We start from the raw sequence: 20128 nt of genomic DNA on the forward strand, positions 1-20128 counted from the left end.
GTCCTGCCCCTCAGATTAATGTATAAGAAAGATGTCCCCAGAGTGACTAGGGGGTGAGTTGCCAGAAGGAAGAAAGAAGAAATCAAAAAGCTCAAGTTGATAACTGGTAAAAAGTGCCTCTTACCTAAACTGTGCCTAAACCCTGAAATGCTGGTTCAAACTTGTAGGTCAAAATGTTCTTCAGGAAGAAATAACACCGAACATAACAAACTCTTTCAATATGTAGGGAACCCTTCCCAACTTATTTTATGAGGCTAATGTAGCCCTAAAATTAAAATCAGATAAAGTTATTACAAAATAAACATAAAAAGCAAGAAGGAACAGAAAAAGAAATGAGGAAAAAAAGAAAAAGACAGACCAAGAGTCCTCATGGACATTTCATCCAACTACAAATAAAAAGGATGATGGACCATGACCAAATAGAGATAATTCCAGGGATGTAAGAAAGACTGAATACTCAAAAAGCAATCAATAGACTTTAATACATTAAAGAACAAAGGGCAAAAACCATATAGTTACTTCAATAGGTACAGAAAATACATTTGAAAAATTCAACATACATTTGTGATTTAAAAAAAAAACAAAAACTCATCAAACTAGAAATAAGATAAAAGGCATAGAATTCAGAGAGAGGTGAAACTGTCACTATTTACAGATGATGTGATTTTTTACATACAAATGCTTTAAAGCAACTACTACCACTAAGTGAACCTAGCTTATTACCCTACAATGTTAATACAAAAATATCAATATGTATATTCATATACCAGCAGTAAAAAGTTGGAAACTTAAATTTTTAAAAATTCTATTTACATTGGGATTATTAAAACAAAACTGGGGAATACATTTAATGAATGATGGGCAGGCAATACCTCTACATTGAAAACCACAAAACACTGCAGACTGAATGAAATGAGAATATATACCATGTTCATGAAATGAAAGACTCAATATTTTTATGATATCAGTTATCCTCAAGTTCATTTATAGTTTCAATACAATTTCAGAAGGGCCCCCTTCCCAATTGAAAAGCTTATTCTAAAACATATATAGAAATGTGAAGAACCTAGAATATCCAAACCAATCTTCTTGAGAAGGATGACCAAAATTAGATGATTCACACTATTTGACTTCAGGACTGACTGACTGACTATATAACTACAGTAATCAAAACGGCGTGGTGCCAACTCAAGAATCAGCATATAGATCCATGAAACACAATAGAGAGCCTTGAAATAGATTGACCCTGATATGGTACTTGATTTTAACAGACAGCAAAATGATCCAATGGGTAAAGAGAAAGTCATTTTTTTTTACATGGATAAAAAGGAACATCAACCACTACCTCATACCACACACAAGAACATTTAATTTGAGATGGATGATATAAATGCTAAAATCATAAAACTTTTAGAGTAAAACTTTGGAGAATATCTTCTTGACTTGAGGATAGGCAAAGGTTCCTTAGACAAATAACAGGAAGCAATAATTATAATTTGTTTTAAAATTTTAAAACATTAGACTTCGTCTAAATTAAAGACTTCTCATCAAAATATACTATTAAGAAAAGGAATAGGCAAGCAAGACTGGGTAAAAATATTCTCAAAACATATTTAGTGAAGGACTGGTATTCAGGACATATAGAGCAATCCTGCAACTCAATAATAAAAAGACAAAACCCCAGTTTAAAATGTGCAAAGGATTTGAAAAGATTTACAGAGGGTTATGAAGAGTACTTGAAAATAATACTCCACCACATTAGTCATCAGTACAATGCAAATTAAAACTATAATGAGATACCCACTAGAATGGCTAAGATTAAAAAGACCAACACCACCAGTTTTGGGCAAGGATGTGGAAGACCCAAAAGTCTCATACATTGTTGGTAGGAATACCAAATGGTACAACCACTTTAAAGGGAAATTCTGGTGGTGTCTCAAAATAAAACATAAACCTATCCTGTAAGCCAACAATTCCATTCCTGGGTATTTACTTAAGAACAATAAAAACATTTGTTTACAAATAGACTTCTATAAGAATGGTCAAAACAACTTCATAATATCCCCAAATTGAAAACAATGCAAATGTCCCTCAATAGGAAATGAATAAATAAACTATGGAATACTACTCAGCTCTGAAAAAGAAACTAACCACTGATACATGTAACAAGGTAGATGAATCGCAAAAACATTATGTTAAGTAAAAGAAGTCAGACACAAAAGAGCATATACAGTATGATTCCATTTATATGAAACTCTGTGGAGGAAAAAAATCATGACAGTGTTTGCCTCTGGGGGGGTGAAGATTGGGAAGTGCATGAGAGAACTTTCTGGGGGTGATGGTAATGTTCTATATTTTGACAGGTATATGGGTTATGCAGGTGTATGTATTTGCCAAAACTTGGTTAATGTATACTTAAGATATGTATACTTTCTTTTATGTAAATTTTGTATTAGGAGAAAAAAAAGTAAGTAAAAATCAAACTTTAGTTAATGATAACTTTGCTGAAGAATTTAAGGGGGAAGTATGCCAATATCTGATGCTTCCAAAAATAAAATGTATTGATGGGTGAATAGAAAGGTGGAGAGATGGTTGGATATGCAATAAAGCAAGTGAAATGTTCACTGTAGAATCTATGTGATAGGTCTATGAGTGCTCACTATAAGATTCTCTCAGTTTTGCAGTATGCTTAACATTTTTCATAATAAAATGTTAGAGAAAAAGGTAAAAACAAAACAAAAAATTCTGTGACTAACTAGAGCACAACAAAGAAGAGTAAACATTCCTAAAACCTTAAATTATAGAAGTGTGATAACAACAACACTATCTTATGTTTGTAGGACCTGCTACAGTTACACTTTCACATAAACTGTGTCACTTGGACCTTAAATACCCATCTGGCACAAGAAGGTCATATATTAGTATATCTCTTTTACAAATGAGGAAACTAGCATAGAGATAATGTGCCCAAAGTCACACACAGTATCCATTCCCGCTCTCCTCTGGTCCTTTCTCTCCAACATTGCCAAAGTAACCTTTCTACATCACACACACACACACACACACACACACACACACACTTTGCTGCTTAAAAAAATACTGCAATGGCTTCCCACTGCTGCTAAAAGAAAGCCCAACATATTCAATGTTGTTTATAAGCATTGTACCATGTGACAGGCCAATCTCAGCAGGAACCTGCATCTCTGTGCTGTAACCACACGGACCTTCTCCTAGTTTCTCCAACACACTATGTTCTTTACCATCTCGGGACCTTTTGCACATGCTTTTCCCATAACTATTTGCACAGTTAAACCCAATTCATTTTTTCTTTCAGATCTTATTTTAAATATTACTTCTTAAGGGAAGCCCTTCTCTCCTTCTCCCCTCCTTTACATCAGGCCTGCCTGTATGTCCCCACTGGTCTCTCACCAGACATGCCCGTCTTAGTAAATGGCACACTCATCCATCTAGTTGTTCAGACAAAACTTGGGAGTTGTTCTTGCCTATTTTCTTTCTCTCATGCAATCTATCAGTAAATTCCATTGGTTCTACTTTCAAAATATTTCCTGAATATAACCCTACTTCTTACAACCTTAAACCAAGCCTTTATTATCTCACACCTGCACAAGGTCTCCAGTCTGGTTTCCTTGCTTCTATTCTTGACCTATTTTCCTCCATGACCTGTTTTCAACACAGAAGCCAGAGGGGTCCTTTCAAAACACAAGTTAGGTCACAATGCTCCTTGCTCCCTGCTTCACTCAGTAAAAGTCGGACTTCATGTAATGACCTCCTGGGCTCTTTGGCCTGGCCTCCCCATTACTTCTTCCCTCTCATCCCCTACCCCTCCTTCCACGTTCATTCTGCTCCAGCCTACATTAGTCCTGTTCCCCAAATACACTAGGTGTTTTCCTGACTTATGGTCTTTGCATTTGCTGCTCCCTCTGCCTGGAAGAGCCCTTCTATGAACCGCTACATGGATGCCTCTCCACTTTGCCTGAGAGGCTGCCTTGGCCATTATATCTAACATACTACCTCCAGTAACTCTCTGTCTCCTGGCTTACTCAATTATTATTTTTATAGCATTTAACATTAAATGATATTGAATTGTCCAGTTTTCTTGTTAATTTTCTTATTGTCTGCCTCCTCAACTAGACTGTAAGTTCTGTGACAGCCAGGATTTACTGTTCTGTTAAGCACCGTCCCCTCGGTCCTGTGGTCACTCCATAAAGACTTGTTGATAAATGAATGTTACACATCTCTCTACACTTTTTGTTCATAGCACTTGGCACTGTTTAAGGTTATAAACTTATGCAAATATTTTATTCACGTTTGCCTCCCAGATAGACTGTAAGGCCTACAAGGGCAGGAATCATGCCCGTTTCGCCTCCCAGTTGAAACCTAAGTATCTGGCACAATGCCTGGTACAGAATGGGCTTAGAAATATGTCTGAACCATAACGAGTGAATGTATGAGCGAATGAATGAAGGTGTGAGCAGAAAATGGATGAATGCTCTCTGGAGCTGCAACTGAGCCTAACAATATTCTTTCCACGGTGTCCATGCTGGTGTTTTACAAGCGAGATGAACAGCACTGAGACAAGAAGAAAGTGAGATTTATAAAGGCTCACTTTAGGACCTTACCTTTCTGCTTGATTAGAAAAAGTAGTGCTGGACGCCAACCTAGGAAATAAAGCAAACAGAGTCATGTGACTATCTTAGGTCTTCCCGATGAAATGCTGAGTACTGCAATAGGACCTGTTGTGGCTCTGGTTCAGATGGAGAGACACTGTTGACAATCCCTTGGCCAGGCACAGGAGGCCCACACGCTGGTCAGTCTCTAGAGTTCAACTTAACCTAGTTCCTGAGACCTGATTTCTGCATCAAATCAGATATTCCCACAGAAATGCATACAGGTAAGTTGGTTTAATATCACCCAGCCAATCTGCCAAATGGCCTCTAGAGCTGGGTCAGACAGGTATCAGGACAGCATTTGACCCAGTTTGTCCCCATATTAACGCAACTTAAAATTCATTTCTTTGTATACAACCTCTGCAACCTAACCGCAAACAAATCACAAATTGTAAAAGTCTCTCTAAGATAATAAAATGGGTAGTAAGGGTATTTGTCAGCTATTTGTTGAGTTAAAAGAATATATTAATAGTTACTGGAAATTGTAATTAAGTCTTACAATTAAAAGCCTGATTCTAAAATAAATCAATTTTGTTTTAGAAATTGTCGATGTCAAGGTTGCTCTGAAGCATGCCAGAATAAAACTAAGGCATGTAGAATTATTGTTCTAGGAAACAACATTTATTTAAAACATGAAAAAATATATATATTAAGAAATGTACTAGTTTAAGTAATCAATATATAACATGCAATTTTTGAGAAGTATAATTATATGGTTCTGTACACATGAAAATAATCTATAGATATAGAAAGGAGGAGACTATACTAAATTGGTGGGTTTAGAAAAACATGCCTTGATCAGTAAGATATTGAAGAAACAAATAAAGAAATTGTATAAATGTATTCGCTGAAGACCACAGAGACTGAGCTGAGTCAAGAACATATCTGGAGAGGAATAGAGGGTCTAGCCACCGTCCCTGGTTCCTTTGGTCATGAGCCCTCTAATGCTAATGACACTTCAGTGAAAAGATAAATATTGGCAAGTGAACTCAACAGTAATTAAGGGTGCAGAAAATGTGATCTTGAAGGCTGTACCTAAAAAAGAGGTGGGTACAGTTTTTTAAAACTCTTTTTTTTAATCCTTAACCAAGGATATGTTTTTATTATTTTAGAGAGAAGATGGGATAGGGAGAGAAAGAGAGAGAAACATCTATGTGAGAAAGAAACATCGATTGACTGCCTCAGGTCCTGCAACCTGGGTATGTGCCCTGACTGGGAAGTGAATTCGTGACCTTTTCATGCATGGGACAACGGTCCAACCAACTGAGCCACACCGGCCAGGGCAGGGTGGGTAAATTTTGAGAGGGATGTAAATAGAAAGCAAAATTCAAAATCATATGGAAAGGCTTGGGTGATAAATGAAAGGGTTTTGCTAAACCTATACTCTTAGAACACCCTGGAAATAGTTCCTGTGGGACTAACATAAATGAGCCAAGTGGTCATACATGCACAGGACCGCCTGTGGACCTGAGGCGTGCAGGAAAGCCCTGGGTCAGACAGCTGCTGAATCTGTCTTCTTGGCAAGTTTGCTGATTCAGCTTAGGTTGTTAAGAATCCTGGAGCTGGCTTTAAATGTGCCCTCCTGTCCGTTGCTAGTCTACCCAAAAGAGGTAGAGATCTAAATGTGTGTGTGTGTGTGTGTGTGTGTGTGTGTGTGTGTGTGAAAATGTATCTGCTGTTTCTCCTTTGCTTTTATTCAAAGCTCATGTTTCCATCCTAACAGTTGGCCATGTTAATCATGGTTTATTTTCTCTTGATGTTAAAACAAACAAACAAAAATTAAAACCCCTCTATGTATCGATTACAACTTAGATCAGCTGTGCCAAGGAGCTGATAACAGACCACAACAATAATTCTATCTGCTTTAACACTGAAAAGTACTGAAAGTAGAAATTGTGGCCTGGCATTAATAAAAATTCTCAATTCCACAGTACAGTTGACAGTTGGCATAAAATTTATTCCACGATTGTTATGATTAGTTGATAATCAAAGGCTTAAATAAAATAATTCATCTTTTCTTATCTCTCCATTTCCTCGTGTTCATCACTTAGTTTTCACATTGGCTCTTTGCAAATATGAAAGGTAGAATAGTTATACCACCTCTGACTATATCCTCCTAAGGATGGCACAGAAAAATTGGGGGAAGGGAGATAAAGGAGTCACATAATTTTAGAGTCAAGGGGTTTTTAATGCTTTCCTGTTTGTCTCTAACTTGAAATCAGCATTTCTTCACTAAAAAAAAAAGCTTACATCTTAGCTCCATTAAGATTCATCCTTTTCCCTCCCTCAAATACTAGGAATTTGCAGAATCAAGTTTCCCCCTTTTCTCCCCCATAGAGAACTTCCCTAAGAAATCATTTCCACCCTAAACTTCTACAGCACTACCACTCATTACACCTCTTCATCATGTTCGATCTTGTCTGGCTACCCAGTTATTCCACACACCCCTGTCCTCTTCAACAACGGCACCACGAAGCCCTGAGAGCGAGAGCTTGGTCTACTGCCCACAGCCGGAAGCACCCAGCTCTGCGACCGAACAGACTGGAAACGTAATACATTCATGTGGCCTGTAAGTCGATCCTCTCCCATAAGTTGTTCATGCTAAGACTACAATTTGTTACTGAATTTGAACTTCCCTCATATCCATGAAATACTTCGCTTTTCTTCTAAGGCCCTATCTACTAAGTGGACGTTTCTTAACATGAACATTTTCAAAGCAGCTAAGTTTAATCTTCCCTTGGCCAGGCTGAAGGCCCTGTCCCCCAAAAGTGTGCACCCTTCCTTTTCCTGAGTCAGGATGGGAAACTGCTCCACTTCTACCTACCCCTCACACGCCAATGCCCAGCTGCATAATGAAGTGAGCCACCCCCAGATTTCAGAGTGCCTGGAGCACCCTCTTAAAACAGGCAGAGATTAACAGTAAGAATATCTCAAACGGATGCAGTGTTGACTCTGCACTACACACAGTTCTGAGCACTGTCCCCTTCCCCGTCACAAAGTAACAGACAGCAGTTTCCTCAGTGCATTTTCCTCCAGCTTCACTCTGACATTGCCACTCGCGGCCCCGCACAGCTGGGGACATCGACCAAACGTTTGGTCCATTCGGTTTGTAAAATTAGTCTGAGTCGATCCCACAAATATCAAGCATCAATAAGGTTAGTAAATGTTTCCCCTTTGAATTGGTAGGTTTTGCTTCAATATATAAATGGAGTGAGGCTCCTTCCCACCACACCCGACGGAAGGCGACACGCACCGTCCCACAGACTGCATGATGTCCAGCAGCAGCGGGGCCGCCAGGTCCGGGCTCAAGTGAATGAACGTGGAGAGGACCACAATGGCCAGGCCGAGCGTCTCCTCATCGTACTCCTCAAGGATGGCCCCACAGTCGTGGCACCTGCAAGGAAAACGGGGATGCTTTCCATGAACGCCGACAATGATTTCGATGCAGAACAAACCGCACACTGCCACTTCTGGTGAGTGTTGGAAGAGCCGCTCAAAGGGCGTCACTCTAATGACAAGTAGGAGGCTCCGTCGCCACCCTCACCATAGACACAGCAGCGGCCAGCCCACATGGCAGAGACAGGAAGCTTGCTTTGACCACCGAAAACACTGTCTCAGCTCACAAACATCTGGCCTGTTACATGAGCTAACTACTGCAGTGAGAGCCAACTGGACTGACAGTTGAAAGCTCCCAGTTGAGGGATTCTAAGCATGTGACATTATTGCTAGAGATAGTCAGAAACTAGATGTTTTTCCATTTGTTGAAATGAAAAATGAAAAATGCCTAGACACAAATGGAACCTTTCCTAAGCTTTCACATTTTAAAATGTCCTATTTGTGGGTGAGAAACAGTCAAGGCAAGAGAACACTCTAGAAAGCCTGGAGGACACGGATGGCCATCTCTTCTCTACCACTCAGGTCGGTGTTACGAACTCACCACAGCTACCGAGGGTAATATGTAAAAACACAGTGGCACCAAGGGAGGGATGGGGCAAAGAGAGAGACAGAGACAGAGAAGCACAATGGCACCTGCTTTTAAGTGACTTGCAGCTGGCTGGCTGCTCTCTGCAGTATCTAATGGAGGCTCAGTTTCATTCCTCTCAACCAAAGCCAAAGCTCTTCTCGGCTGCAGCTGGGCAGCTCTATAATGTGAAGGGAACGTCTACTGGGAAAAGCAAGGGACCCTGAGCTATGGGCGCTGTTGTGACCCTTCCATCCAAAAACTTCCTAAATCATTATATATATATATAATTTCCTTACAAATTAACTTTTTTAAAATATAGGATTCACATATGTAGCTAGAAAGAAGAGAAATGGAATGTGCACAGGGGCAACGAGGAAGGCAGCTAGGAAAGACTGGGACTGGAGGGTAACACAATGGGGGGATTACACCAGCGCAGGAGCCAGGAGGAGTCCTCTGCAAGCAGCGAGGTGCTCCCCATGTGGACACTCCAAGGCAGCTGTTCAGGCACCGCCCCGTCTTCAGGAGACCATCAGCTGGGGCCAGTACATGGATCTGCACACCAACCCCTTCCGCCTCACCCTCCTCTCCATCACAAGCCACCTTTACCAGGACGCCTCCCTGGCCCAAGGGGATCTCTCCAAACCTGAAATCCTATAAGTCTTATTCTTTATCATATGTACTGAACAAGCATTTATGTGCCAAGTATAAAATACAAAAGAAAGTATCCCAGTCCCTAATGAACTCACAATCTATTACATGCACTGGCTAACAAGTAAACAATTAAAATATCCTGTGATAAGTGGTAGAATAGATAGATGCATCAAATACTATGGAAACTTGGAGAATGGCATGACTTATTCTGCCTTATGGAATCCCGGTATCTGCCTTAAACTGGGTTTTGAAGCATGAATAGGAGTTCACCAGGCAGAGATAATATAAACAGAAGGGCACTTATGAATTCACAGAGGAGAGAACACACCAGGCATGCTCTGGAGAAGATGAGGGGCTTGGCAAAGAGTTCCTGATGAAGAGTGGCTAGGTCATACCTGCACGATCAAATAGGCCTTTTATAAGCTAAGGCATTTAGACTCTATCCTATAAGAAATCTGGGGATCTGGAAGTCTGACAAACCAAGAAGTGACATAACCAATTTGAGATTCAGAGAACAGATTCTGCTCTAGAATGGGAATAAGGATCAAGTCTCAAACTTAGTCCCACACTAATGATCTGAAGCTTCTGGTTGTGGGGTTTTATTTGTGTGCATTTGTTGCTAGGAATACTTAGTTAAGTGGATGTTATTTTCATTCATCCAAATTTTTTATTTTTTTATCCTCACCCAAGGACATTTTTGCATTTATCTTCAGATAGAGCGGGGGTGGGGGGTGGGGGGGGTATCAATGTGAGAGAGACACATTGACTGGTTGTCACCCACACGACCCCAGCCAGGGCTGGGGACAAACTGCAACCAAGGTCAGTGCCCTTAGTGGGAACCAAACCCAGGCCTCTCTGGTTCTTGGGCTGACGCTCTAACCGCTGAGCTAACTGGCCAGGGCCATCCAAATTTTTTTAAATGCCTTGGCATAAATGGAAACTGCTCATATGATACTGTGTTTCTAGAATAATAAATGCATACCAACACTTATGGCTATGGTCATCTGAAAAACAAATTATAGCATGCCTCCTTGAGTGCTTTCTCTTAGCCACAGTGAGCAAACTCTCAAATTCTGCAAACATGGTGGAGGAAGTAACTGTGTGAGCTTACTTGTCAGTCATCACCGCCGGCTGCTCATCTGTGAATTCTTCGGGTGCTGGCACAAACATACTGACAATACTGGGTGCTGACAGCAGGCTGGATTTAGTGGCCCCTGGATAAGCAGCAAAGACATGACTGGTGAATAAAGATATGTTTCTGGGGGCCAGGAAAAGCCCCATTCTCCTCTTATAAATCCTCCAAAGATCACATTCACAGGGAGGTCACGTGGACAGCCCAATAGCATTGTGAAAACCCTCAAGGGTAAATTGGAAGATAGTGATTTGTTTTGGCTTGTATGACTTTAAGAGACAGACTCCTATCTCTCTCTTTGCTTCTTGACCTTGAAAAAATCAGACAGAGTTCAGATGTCAACAGGGTGCCGGGACAAAGATTTAAAAGGGGGTGAAATCTATTCAAGGTTGCCCTAAATGAGTTATGACCCTTATTTCCTAGGCATAAATGGAAGCTACCCACACGATAGTGTTTCTAAAACCACAAATATGTACCAACACTAAAATGTTGCAAATTTGGGGAAGAAATAAGACCCCAGAACTCCACATGCCTATGTAAAGGGAAAAGCTTGAGCTCAGAAATATCAGGATAGTTTTCTACTTTGGAAATTAATACCATAAGCGCCAAAGCGAAAAGACTTTGTTTTACAAACCGAAATGTTTAAAAATGAAATAGCAAGTGTTTTGAAGGAATCATCCAGTGTCATTAGCCAGACAATTCCACTGAGTTTGAAATGTGGGGTTTTGATGCCTTCGGAGAAATCTGAGGCAGGAATCTTGGCAACATGGTCTGTGATGAGTATATGTGGAGAGTCAGGAGACTGGTTTCCACCAAGAAAGCCAGCAGCGCTGAGCAGACTCCCCGGGAATGTGGGAATGGGGCACTCCAAGAAGAATCCCAACATGACAATCCTGAGTAATGCCCTGCTCAACAAAAAAAACCTGAGCCTCTGAGTCCTCCAAACAGCAAAGAAGGCAGGGAAATCTGACGGTCGTGAAAAAAACCTGTGTCTCATCAAGGACCTGGCAACTCGGTGCTGAAAAAGAAGGAGGCGGAGGATAATGATGCAGAGAATGAGTGTCTAAAGGAATCGACATGAAAATTTTAGAAACCTAGCCCAGCGGGCAAGGGGCTTCAATCAGAGGGAGAAAACCTGGTACGGAAAGCCTGCAGTCAAAATGTTGCCAGGCTGTACAGACTCCCCCGCCTGGTCAAAGTCCAAAATGTGTTTATGAGAAGCCTGAGGCCTTCAGACCCAAAAGGCAAAGGAAAGTATTGGAAAATATCTTTATGTTACACTTAAAGAACCCAAATGGGAATCCAAATTTTACCAGGATATTTCTGAGATACTACCCTTTCCTAAGTGTGCCCGAAGATATCATTACCAAAAATCTCCAATTGTTTTCATAAAGACGTAGCTTGCAGTGGAAGCAACAGGACTTATTATAAGCTTAAGTATAAACTGATTAATAGTACAAAGCAAGAACTGGGCCAAGATAGGAGACACAATGGATCATTAAGCAGTGAGGTAAACAGCATGAGTGGCCTCAAGGAACCAAACATGGGCAGTTTGTATCCAACACCACATTTCTTGAACGTGGACAGACCATGTCTACCAGGTTCCAAAATGCCTGTGCTAAAAGTGGAAAAATCCAGCCCATTAGATATATGATGATATAGATAGTCTTACTAGAAACATAAGAAATATATTATTTTTTTAAAAGCCTCTGAGTCAAGGCTTTCAGAAGATGTACTGCCCATTATTGTTATACAGAAATCACCGTTCAAATCAGGAAAAGGGAGGAAATCAAAGCCGTTTGGGTGGTTTGGAGCCAACTGTCCGATACAAATGCCAACAAACAGGTATTTCTGACAACAGCATCATGAAGGTGTTGTTTTTTCAAATGACAGCACAGAATGTGTGATGCAGTATTCACGGTAGTCATCTATAAAAGCAGATGGGTTAAGTTATTGAGCAACGGTCCCCGTATGGCAACATTACTGAATTCACGGATTTCTGAACACTGCCAGTGTGCGAGAGCAGAGCGCGCTGTGCTAGGAGATGTGGGAAACGCAGAAAGAAGCCGTAGACCTCGGCTACCTTTTGTTACAGCTGAATCACAACTAAGTCTGCATACCCCCGTTGTTGGCAACACTTCTGGGCCACCACCTCTGGTTCCCCTACTAAATACCCAGTGTGCATGCCATATGGAACTAGGAACTGAAATAGGAGCTTCTTAGAAACTTTAGAATAAAGAGGAGACCTCCTCCAAAGCCGAACTTCCACACTGGAGATTTTGACATAAGCCACTTTGGGAATCTTGGAGCTAAGAGAAGCATCAAGGTGTTGGTTTGTCTCAAAGCATGCACATCAGTGCCCGAGCTGCACCAACGGGCTCCTTGTTTTACTGCAGAAGAGACTCGATGTCTGTCTTTGTTCCCGTCACCTCGTTCCATGGGTGCGGCTACTAACTGTGTCACTAGACATGGGCGGGCACCAGAGTTTGTTCCGTCACCCTGATTTCCGTTCATCAAAGCTTTTCCTAGGCCTTTAAAGGAGAAGAGTCCTCTAACCAGATCCAGGGACTAAACAAAACGGCTACTCAAGGCCATACACGTGTGAGCGAAATCCGGAGGTAAATATCCCCTTATTCCTAGGGAAAATTAGGAGGTTGATATGAATAGCAGGTCTGCTTGATCTAAGGGGCTAGCTAAGAGATGTGGTCATGATTCATTTGTACGTTTTGGCTTTTCACAAATGATAGGCTAACCTGCTTCCTGAATTTAAAAAAAGAACAGAAGTAATGACTAACAAGCGTGAGAGGAATTTTGGAAATACACATCCTGGTAATCATGGCACAGGCTCGTCCTCAGCTTGCTCCAACGAGCATCCCAACTGCACATGAGCAGTTTCAGATGGCTGAAAAGGAGCTATCCATCAGTGATGTCAATGCTTTAGAAGGAGCACAGAGAAGCTGGGCTGTGCTCAGAGAAGCAGACACAGAGGAAATGGAAAACTGATCCATACTGAGAGGAATGCCAACGGACCCAGGGATGTGTGGTCCAGAAAAGACTGAGGGAATAAGCAACAGGTGGCTATTAGGAGTCTAGACTTGTTTTGTGTGATCCTGAGGGTTAGAAAGTCCCTTGGAGGAAGAACTTGCCATTGGTCATATTCAGAGAGGAGGTGGCATGCATTTCCACTCCCTGGAGGTGTTTGAGCGAAGGCTGCAGACACTTCACGGAGCTGTGAAATACAAGATTTCCGCACCTGCTGGGCGACTTGATGATCAATAGATACAGTTTCTTTCAGTTTGTCACAGTCTGAGATTCTGTGACTCAACTCACCTCTCATTCTCAATGGCTGTCCCTCCAGGTCAGGGTTTAGGCACATTGGCACATTACACTGGCGTTTCCCAGGCTGTATCTGTTCTGTGGACAAATAGAGCATCTCAGTCTTCAATGTGGCCAATTGAGTACACTTCACAATACAAAGAAATTAACCAGTAATCTCTTGGGGCCATGTTTTGGTCATTGTTATTGTTCATTATTAACATTTTTACAGGAAACATCCTACTTTTTAGGGCAGGACTGTTTGGGGTTTTCACTATAAACCTGCCCTTCAGGCATATGAAATGCAACTAAAAGCAGAAGAGCATCTAAAACCATCCAAAAATAGTCCAACCCCCCCTCCCCCAAAATAAAAGCTCAAATGCCATTATCTCTTGACATAAAATGAAAAAATGAAAGGCTAACATCACAACCATAAAAGAAATGTTTTATGCAAACCAATAAATATATAAGTGATTCTTTGGGGCAATGGCCAAAATGGTAACAGAAAACACGTGGAACTGGTAGCAAGGAAATGTCAGGCACCTGAGGACTGAGGAACAGGAATAAGGGGGCCGGGGCAGAAATGGAGGAGCAGTGCTTCAGGAGCATTTGTTTCCTATGGAAGATGAAGCAAAGAAGTAAGCCGTGTGCATGGATGGACAGAAGAGAGACAGGCATTCCGCGAGCAGGCGCAGGGCTGCAGGGGCTCCATCATGCCCCATGTCTTAGGCTGCCTTTTTAGTGTGTCAAAATGACCAGAGCTGTTCTTCTGGAGACCAGTGAGTCACTGAATCAACATATGTGGTAGGAAATGCCATGCCACCTAACACTGAACTACACCTTCGTCCACTCTCCTCTGGTCTGGGACCTGGGGAGAACTTTTTATGGTACTAACACAAGAATGTCGCGATGAAGCCCTAGTTGGACTGAATGAATGGAGAACCAACTCGGAGGATGGAGGACAAGCCCAGGAAAATGCAGGTGAAAGAAATTCAGACAGCGTGGAAATGGCAAGTATTAAATGAGAAACCAGAGCGACATGAACAAGGCTGAAGTTCGGTTGAAAAGTGAAAAATTCTGTTAAATGGGTTATTTGGCATCATGTAGAGTATTTTTAGATTCAAGTTTAGATCGGAAATTGAGCTCTGTCTTTTTAGCTCTACTGAGTCAGTCAAACTTGGTTTCATTGTAGTCAGAATCTAAAATGGTTAGTTAGGCTGAGCTACTTGCTATAAAAAAACAATACAATGGTGAACTACTCTTTGGAGCCCCCGGGTCAACTAAATAAAAGCTGGGCATTCAATGATTAAAGAACTGACCAAACACAGCTGCATCTCAGTAAAGAAAGCAACAAAGTCCTCTTTGGATGGACAGAAGGCCCAAACTCGCAAGATGGGTTATCCAACGTCTTTCTCCTGGTCTCTCTTGTCTGGTGGCTTCTGGCCATGTCATTACTCACTACCGCCTATCACTAGAAGAAAGATAAAACACTACACCTTCAAAATGTTAGCAACCCTTATAAAGGCCAGGAGAATGGGAAACTATCTGCTAAATGTAGGATTGCATATAGTGTATGCGATTCAGTTATCCACCAGCTCTTTTTTTTTTTTAAGAGCAAGGGGGGAAATTAGTTGAGATGTATATAACTATTACAGTTTTGAAAAAATAACAATATCTCAAGATTTTGGCTTTGTGGACATTATCATCCCTGGTCCTAAGGAGAGGTATTAAAATTATCACAACTGTAGCCAGAAAGTAACTGACCAAGATACTAAATTAGTCCGATCCAAGTGTTGGCCCCCAGATCAGAGTGATAAATGTGGACAGTTTCCAAGTGCATGCATGTTGCAAAGTGCTTTCACATGTATAATCTTGCAACCCAAATAACCCATTTATTTAAAAAAAAAAAAAAGCACTCAAAAGAGCAGGACTGGGTAACTAGTGGCTTGAGAAAGTGGTACACGTGCAGAAAGGTGGTAACAGTGTAGGAAATGCAGAGTGATCACGTGTAAAGTAGACACATCATGGCAGTCAGTTCTTACTTTAAAACTGAGGATAGATGCACTTCCATCGTATGAGCGTGAGGGTGTGCGGCTGCAACCTGGTGACCCTGCTGACTAACCACACAGCCCATGTCCCCAACCTACTGGAAGATCATGACGTCACTAAGCTGACATCGGCCATTATTACTACTATTCATGATCCTGTTATAGTTTAGAAAACAGAGAATATTGATGACCTGGTGTTTGGGGTTTTTTTTTATATTTTTAATTTGCATGATGAAATCACAGTGCCATTCCCTCCTTTATACATTTACATCTCCCAGATAGATAACCTAGTATCTGGAATCTAGGCCTCAGAGAGAGAGAGAGAGAAAAGAGTTGGACCAGCCTAGATGGAAGAATGGGTGGCTCCAGAACACCTGGAAAGTTTGAATAGACTCATTAATTACCTTAGGGGTTTTTAAAAATTATTTGGACTACAGAGCACAAGAAAAAATCTATTCCTTAGCAAGGGAACAGAGGGGATACAAGAAACTGGCATTAACTAATCTGAGAGGTAAAACAAGAAGAAAAAGCTTGACCCACCAGTGTCCCAGTTGCTGATGTTATGGGGGGCGCTAGACTGATGTTCCAGCTGTCGCTTCATTAACTGGCTCATTGTCAGAGCTCCCAGGGATCCCCTTTTCATCTGCCTATACTGAGCTATATGGAAGAAATTAGGAGATGATTACTAGGGGGAATAAATCTGCATGGCACACAAAGGCTCTATACATCCACATAGAATCGTAATGAATCTTCACCGGCCATTTGTAATTATTTGGTACATTGTATGCTCCTGTCCAAATGAAAAACTGAAGCACTACGCTATCCTGGGCACCTTTCTTCACTCAGTAAAGAAAAAAACAGTGAAGAAAGAAACAGAAACTGTTTGGCTCAGCGGTTAGAGTGTCAGCCCATGGACCAAAGGGTCGCAGGTTCAATTCGATTCCGGTAAAGGGCTCATACCTGGGTTGCAGGTTCAATCCCTGGCCCCGTTCAGGGTTGTGCAAGAGGCAACCGATTGATGATGTGTCTCTCTCATGGTAATGTGTCTCTCTCTCTCCTTCCTTCCCTTCCACTCTATCTAAAAATTAATAAAAAAAAAAATATCCTCAGGTGAGGATTCACAAAAAAGAAAGAAAGAAACAGTACCTATGAACACTTATCTGTAGCCTGTAAAATATTTACCCCAACAACATGATTATTGTCACAAACTTTATGTTTATAGACTCTGCCTTGTTCCAAAAAAGATTTAAGACAGGTAATTTCACTTTGAATTTATAGTTCAACTTTCTTTAATGCAGCTTATGCATACATACATAGTTTCAGTCTCCATTATATCCCCTGAGGTCCGTGTGCGTGTGTGTGTGTGTGTGTGTGTGTACACGTGTATATTTTGGAGAAGGATGGCACCTATCAACCCCAATGTTTAGAGAGAAACGGAAGCAAAAGAAATTATGTTACTTGAAACCAACCTGCAAATGAGGTGGTCGTAAAACCAGAACATGTCAACTTGGAAGTCAGTGCTGTTTCGATCTCTGTATGAGCCCCGCCACTATTTGAAAAGTGTGACTCGAACAGTGTTCTGCAAGTATATTCTAGTACACATCTTTGTGTTACAGAAAACAGTGGCAACATTTTTATCCTGCGATTAGGCATTGACAAATATCCCACAATGAAATGTCAAGTTAGAACCAGAAACACCATGAACAGCACTTCTGCCAGCGGACGGCTGAGTGAAACAGCCCGGCCTCGGCCCTCCTGTTCCTCTGCGAGCCGTCCCACCAACCCCTGCTCCAGCACAGTGAGAAAGGCAGAGCATCGCTGATGGGCTTTTTCTACATGAGCCCAAACTCGTGGCCATTCACTCTCTTACAGACAATTTCAGAAACTGAAGCTGTGCACTACATGACCTAGAAGGGGATGGTAGAAACTGGGATGATTGTATGGCCCCCCAAAAGCCTTGAATGTGACACACAGGTTTTGCAATCATGGTACCGAGGCAGCAGCTTGGTGTGATGTGAAATCAACCATAACATTATTTTTCATGTGATTAGCATGCTATTTGATTGATGGTGGTCATGTCATGCTTGGCTACAAAATAATCACCTCATAAACTGATGAAAAAAGGGTGTGAAAGGAATTCTTGTGTCTTGGAATTTATGTTAAGTACATTCATGAAAATGACTATGCAAACTAATATGAAAAATCTCTGATTCTTCTGGCTGATTGGTAAAATTTATAATTTTATGACTCACTTGAAAAGTACAGCTTCTTTAAAATTCAAACGTGGAAATCTTTTAGAAGATTTAACAAATTTAAAAATTAGCAACAAAAACAATAGATTTAAACCCTCTAATGATTGAATAATTTGTATTCTCTGTTGTTTTTAAAGACAACAGAATTTCCTAAGAATAAAAACCCTTAGTAGTAAGTTGGTGTATAAGACGCCTGGCATTATGCCTCCAGGAACACATCACCAAGAGCCATCCAATACACACTTTTAATGAAGTGGGGGTGGAAATCTAATGATGTGCCATGCTAAATCCAAAAGGGTTAGACTCATTTATGACTTGGGGGTTATGACACATTGGATACATTTACTTTATGATATATTTAACTAACACTGAACTCAAACTGACTTAGTAATCCTATCTCAAATTATACCCAACTTGGAATTCTAACTAGAATTCACTATCTTTTTTTTTAGATGACTCATAAATTAGAAGGAGAAAATATGTTTTCATGATTTTAGTATGTGGGCTTTAAAACAGGCATTTTATTGGGTTATCAAAGAGATATTTTGTGTGATAAAAAAAAAAGAACAATTAGATTCAGAACTAGCCATTCACCTTTGCTACCGAAAGGGCAAATGACTGTCACTTGGAAACTCTTCCTTAGAATTCCTATCATCTCTATTATACTTGAATTTGAATTATTCTCTATTATACTTGAATTGAATATTAAACAGAGCATGGGCTTGAAAAGTCAAAACAGACCTGGCATCAATTCTTGTCTCTAGCTGTGTGACTTCAGGCAAGACATTTAGTCTCTCTGAACCTCTGCTCCCCATCTATAAAATGGGGTCAATAATCTCTGCCACATAATGCTAATAATGTAAGGATTGTGTAAGATAACAGTGTGTGTGCACCACTCAGCATAGTGCCTGGCAGACGATAAATGTCAAATAAATGGTATCTCTCATTACTATTATGACTGAACTCCTTGAGAAGAAGGGAGGTCTTATTCATTCACATTTGATCCCCAGCACCAAGCACAGTGCCTGGCACCCAGCAGACACTTAATAAATAGTTGCTGAATGAACGAACGCATGGATGAATGAACAATGAAGATGGCCATGTTGCTCCATACTACCAGTCCGGCATTTAAGTTACGATCTTTATCTGAGTGTTCAGAATCATCCTCATTTCAAGAAAGTCAAATGAAAATTAACCAGCTCCTCGGGCAGCGTCCACATGGACCAAAACAACACCGGCACAGGGACAAGGGTTTGCAGAACTTGCACCTCTGTTTGTATCTGATTCCCGTGGACAGTTTCCTACTCTAGAGCCTCTTACTGTCCTCTACTGAGCCAGGGGGACACCTTGTCTCCACCTCAGTGGAACTCAAGCTCTTCATGACAGCATCTAGGACCCGACAACAGGAGGCAGTTTCCTAACAGTTGCTTCTTACAGACCCTGTAAAATTTCAGGCAATTTTTTTTATTTTCTGATCCAAAAGGGCTTGATTCAACCATGATGTTGGGATCATGAGGTATCAGATACATTTATTTTATGATAACCCAGATAAAATTTGTCAGTGATGGAGGTGATTCGGATTCAAGTGTGCCATGTAAACTTCGGCCATAGACAATGCTTTTCACTCATCCCAAAACCAACTGCATGTTTTATGTTTAGGCTTGTAATATATGATTTTTATCTTATTGAGTGATGAAATTCAGTGATTATTCCTTAACAAATTAGGACTCTTGGCCCATCAGTAACCATACTGATTTATCAGACACTTGAGATGTTGACAGAGGGGGCCTGTGCCTCAAGGTCTCAAGAACATACAACACAGTGTCACCTAGGAAGCTAACACAACATTAAAAAAAGAGAAAACAAAATCCCAAGAGTGTGAAAATTGAAACTAATGCAGCAGATAATGTTCCAAAATCAACGCAGAAGAAAGCTTACTTGATATGGAGGAATGGCTGCTTGTTTCCGGTGCACCTGCTTCTAGCGTCGGGGCAGACGAGGATTCTCGCGGCATTTCCAAAGTAGAAAGTCCTTTAGTAGAGGGATCTGCAGACATAGATTTTATTTCAAACTCAAGA

General features: G+C 41.0%; 1 protein-coding gene across 5 annotated transcripts in view; it reads right to left on the reverse strand.

The window, feature by feature from the left end:
• Positions 1-20128, reverse strand: part of UNC79 (unc-79 homolog, NALCN channel complex subunit) — a 238396-nt gene that overhangs the window by 46349 nt on the left and 171919 nt on the right. For 4 of the 5 annotated variants that reach the window (XM_036257786.1, XM_036257803.1, XM_036257794.1 and 1 more), the window contains 6 exons: positions 19989-20096; positions 16339-16455; positions 13766-13849; positions 10415-10517; positions 7942-8082; positions 4641-4679 (listed from right to left, as the gene is read on the reverse strand). In XM_036257786.1, coding sequence (XP_036113679.1) covers positions 4641-4679; positions 7942-8082; positions 10415-10517; positions 13766-13849; positions 16339-16455; positions 19989-20096 — 592 coding nt within the window. The remainder of the gene's footprint in view (positions 1-4640; positions 4680-7941; positions 8083-10414; positions 10518-13765; positions 13850-16338; positions 16456-19988; positions 20097-20128) is intronic. The other variant, XM_036257814.1, reaches the window with a different exon arrangement.

The sequence above is a fragment of the Molossus molossus genome, unplaced genomic scaffold, assembly GCF_014108415.1.
Source record: "Molossus molossus isolate mMolMol1 unplaced genomic scaffold, mMolMol1.p scaffold_m16_p_1, whole genome shotgun sequence".
Lineage (NCBI taxonomy): Eukaryota > Metazoa > Chordata > Mammalia > Chiroptera > Molossidae > Molossus > Molossus molossus.